Genomic DNA, 4,566 nt, shown 5'->3' on the forward strand with positions numbered 1-4,566 from the left:
ATATTATTATAATTATGAGTAGTAATTAGTATAAGGAGTATATAAAGACTACTTTAGACTACACTTTACACACCACTTACATTACTACCTTGCCTTAGAATGAGATTAGAAATTAGACTAGCTTAGATTATTCTCTCTCAATATTGAAAAACCCTCATATTTCCTCTGTTATTTTCATTCAATAAAAAGTTGTTATCTTTCTTTAATTATTAGTTTAATTCTTCTTTTGTTCATTCAAGTTCTTCTCTTTTCATTAGTTTAAAATTAGTAATTTTGGGTTGTATTTGGAGAATTGAAGAATCCTTCCATATTTCAATCCGAGTTCCTTTCTTTGCTATTGAGTTGGTATAATTTCTCTTCCTAATTTCATTTGTTCACATTTGCTTTTCTTTCAAGTTTTATCTTAATTGTTTATGTTAGAATTCCTATCTTTGTTGTTAGATTGTTGTTATTCTCTCTCTTGTTCATCTTTTCTCTACTCACCTTTGTTGTTTACAAGATTGAATCTTTGATTTCTCATGTTAAAGATTGAGTCTTTGTGTTTATTGAGTTAAAGTTTGTGCCTTTAGTTTAATCTTCATTGTCTCTTGAATTAAATTGTATTTCCTTATAATTTGAGTTGGGCTTTTGCATGATTAGTAATAGAATTTACACTTCCATCATGATTATGCATAAAGGAACCATCTTTGTTGTTTTTATTGCTCTTGGTAGTTGGTACCATGATTTGTGAGTAGTTTTCTTCTAGGACTCGGTTTGACCCGACATGAGTAACTTCATTAATTGAATCTCATAAAGGCTAATTTGTTGGGAGAAATTGGTGAGGGTAGTTTAGAGGAATTTCATGTTTAAGGTTTGGTTTTTGGGTAGTGTCTACTTTTGACCCTTATCCACCAACGAGAGTTGGTTTGGTTGTGAGTTGGATATTTGGAAACCGACCCTTGTCACCAACTAAGGTTGAGACCGAAAGGGAGAGCCGAGGGAGGGTGCCTCTAGACTAGCGTTTGAAATCGACCCTTGAGAGAGGGAGTGGGATGACCCGAAATACGATGAGGGCTTAATGACCTTGACCAATTTATTGACCTCCTTGGGAAATGTGCACGTTTTTGGGGTTGTTGGGTGTTGAGTTAGGGATTCCGACCTTCGAACCCGAGAGGGGAGTTGGTGGGTAGTGCTAGTGTCCTATTTCGAACCCGAGAGGGGGGGGGGTCTTAGGCGAATTAGAGCCATCTCCTCCTCGCCTTGCTACCCTTATGATTAGCCTAGGGAATTAATTGTGTGAAGTTATGAATTGTTGAGGGAGAACCGAGTCTTAGGCTTTTTAATCATTTGGTTACAACTTATCCTTCCTTCTTGCTCATTTACCTATTTCTTGTTTAGTTTGTATTTCATTTTGTCTTAGGTAGCTTTAGTATAACAATCTCATCCTTTATTGTCGACTTAGCTAAGCCTAAGAATTAGAACAATTAGTAATCACCCTTGCTCCTTGTGGTTCGACCTCGACTACCATACTACATTAGTTGAGTAAATTGTTTGATTGGGGGAGTGCGACAAACCTCACTATCAAAATGGCGCCGTTGCCGGAGAGCATTGGCTTGATATTAATTGTTTTGTTCTAGTTTAGACTAAGTTATTGTCACTTTTGCACACCTTGGTGTCCCATCTATCTTGCTAATCTATTCACTTGAGTGTGTAGTGGTTTTTAAGAATCTATTTGAAAATTCGGAAGGTACAACAATGGGTGAACCGGTTCCGATTAGGGACTACATGGCCCCAAAGCATATTGTGAATTCTAGTGTTCAAAGGCCTAGGATTCAAGCCAATAATTTTGAAATTAAGAATGCTTTGCTTAACCTAGTGCAAGATAACCAATTTTGGGGAGGTCCCTTGGAAAACCCTAATGACCATCTCAATGATTTTCTTGACAATTGTGACATGTATAAGATGAATGGGGTATCCGATGATGCGGTCCGTCTAAGGTTGTTCCCTAAATCACTAAGGGGAGCGACTAAGGATTGGCTAAAAAATTGTGATCCCGACTCTTTCAAGACTTGGGATGAGCTCTCCTCGGCCTTCTTGAAAAAATACTTTCCTCCTTCAAGAACGGCTAAGGTAAAGAGTGAGTTGCAAGGGTTCACTCAAGAGGAAGATGAGACTTTGTACGAGGCTTGGGAGAGGTACAAGAGACTCCAACGGTTATGCCCTCGCCATGGCATATCCGGGCCCGAGTTGATCAATAATTTCTACAAAGGTTTGACACAAGACCTAAGGCTATTTCTTGATTCGGGTTCGGGTAAGGGAGCCTTAGATATCTTGGGTCACAAAGAGGCAAAAGATTTGATTGAAGAGATGGCCTCAAGGACAATGGATTGGAACAATGAAAGACGAACAAGAAAGGGTAAGGGTAAAGACTCTAATACGGTGCTCAATGTGGAAGTGAAGAGTATGCTTGAGGACCTCACTCAACAAGTAGCATTATTGAACTCCAACAAGCCCTCCAACTCCAACACAAGGCAAGTTTTATCTTGTGAACTTTGTGGTGAAGAAGGACATACCCCAATTAATTGTCCTTTGATCCAAAATTTTCAAGTCCAACAAAATCAAAAACCATCTTGGGAACAAGCCTTTGAGCAATTGGTGATTGCCAACCAAAAATCCGGTTCCAAACTTGACAACCACATCGCTTCTCAAAGTTGCATTAATGATGAGATTAGAGCTTCTCAAAAGGCCACGGAAACTCATGTTGCTCAAATTTCAAAACAATTGAGTCAAATGGCTCAAAATCCGGGCAAGTTTCCGGGTAACACGGTGAAGCCCAAGCAAATGAATGCGGTATTCTTGAGAAGTGGAAGGCAATTGGAGGAAGTTGTGAAGACTCCAAGGTGGAAAAGGAAGAGGGTTTCTAGTGGATCAATGAAAGAGCAACCGATTGAAGTTGAAGTTGAAGTGGAGAAATCAAAAGAAGTAGAAATGGTAGACCCACCAAAGGAAGATGAACCGATTCCATCAAAAGTCAAAGAACCTACTCCACCTCTAAGGGAGTATGTTGAACCAATTCCCTTTCCACAAAGGCATGCAAGGCCAAGGCTTGAGAAGAAATATGAGAAGTTCATTGATATTTTGAAGAGTATGAATGTCACCATACCATTTCTTGACATGATCACCGAAATCCCTAACTATGGAAAGTTTTTAAAGGAACTTGTGACTATAAAGAGAAAGAGTGAAGGGGTACAATCCGTTAACCTCTCTAGGGAGTGTAGTGCAATCCTCACTAGCAAACTTGAAGACCCGGGAAGCTTTTCTATTCCTTGTTCTATCCAAGGGGTGAAGATAAAGAGAACTTTGTGTGACTTGGGAGCTAGTGTTAGCTTAATGCCTCTTTCCTTGTTTAAGAAGCTACACTTAGAAGATTTGAAGCCTTCAAATATCTCCCTACAACTAGCCGATCGTTCGGTTAAGTATCCCTTGGGTGTAATTGAAGATGTTCCTTTGAAGGTTGGAAAACTTGTGATCCCATGCGACTTCTTTGTCATGGGCATGCCCGAAGATAGCCATGTGCCAATCATTTTGGGTAGGCCTTGCTTGGCCACGGGAGGTGCTATGATAGATGTTAAGAGTGGAAAACTCTTGCTCCAAGTAGGTAATAAGAAGATTGAGTTTGAACTCAACAATTCCATGAAGTTTCCTCCTATGGGCAACTCATGTTGTAGGGTGGATATGGTGCAAGATAACTTGGATGAACCTAATTTAGAGCATTCATTTTTGGACCCATTGGAAGCTTGCTCAACAAATGAAAAGGGAAATGAATGTGATCTTATGTTGAGAGTTGATGTGAAAGAAGTTTTGGGTGAATATGATTCAAGAAAAGATGAATTTGAAGACCAAATTGATGATGAGATTGAATTATATTTGAGCTCTCCGGATTCTTTTGGTCTAGGCTCTCTTGAAGGTACACCTTGGTTGGAGAACTCTTCAAGTGATTGGAAAGCTCAAATTGATGCCTTGGAGGCGGCTCTCAATGGAAATGGTTCGGTTCAAAAGAAGAGTCAAGAAAATAGGGATAAAAATGACAACATCATGAACCTCAATGTTGAGAAGTTGACTCCTCCACCTACTATTCCCTACCAATTTCCTTACTTTGGTGACCAAGAAGAGAGTTGCCACTTATGAGATTCCGTTCCTCCTACCACCTAACTACCATTCCAAGTTTAAGGGTTCTAACTATCAAAAGGACCCAAGAAAGGAAGCCAAGGAGGGTAAGAGGAACTATGAAAAGAAGTGTTGGAAAAGAAGTTGGTTGTGGTATGCTATATCTTGGTGCTATTTGTGCTTGTTTGAGGCTTTTGCTAAGGTTTTTGACCGGTTACTACGTGCCTTGTGTGACATGGATTGCATCACCAAAGAATTCAAGCAACAAAATTTTGGATGAGAGGTTTGGTGGAGTCCCTCAAGAACCACCAAATTGTATATATTCTCTTCCCTTACTTACACTTTACTTGCATTTTTGTTCCCCCCCTACATTTGTTCCATTGAGAACAATTTCACGTTTTAAGTGTGGGGAGGGGATTC

The 4,566-nt window shown here is 39.6% G+C and overlaps 1 protein-coding gene across 1 annotated transcript; it reads left to right on the forward strand.

Moving 5' to 3' along the window:
- The first annotated feature begins 1,734 nt into the window (after positions 1-1,734).
- Positions 1,735-4,167, forward strand: LOC141639428 (uncharacterized). The gene has a single exon (XM_074448560.1). The coding sequence runs from the start codon at positions 1,735-1,737 to the stop codon at positions 4,165-4,167; it is 2,433 nt and encodes an 810-aa protein (XP_074304661.1).
- Positions 4,168-4,566: the final 399 nt, after the last annotated feature.

This window comes from Silene latifolia, chromosome 2 (genome assembly GCF_048544455.1).
Source record: "Silene latifolia isolate original U9 population chromosome 2, ASM4854445v1, whole genome shotgun sequence".
Taxonomy (NCBI): Eukaryota; Viridiplantae; Streptophyta; class Magnoliopsida; order Caryophyllales; family Caryophyllaceae; genus Silene; species Silene latifolia.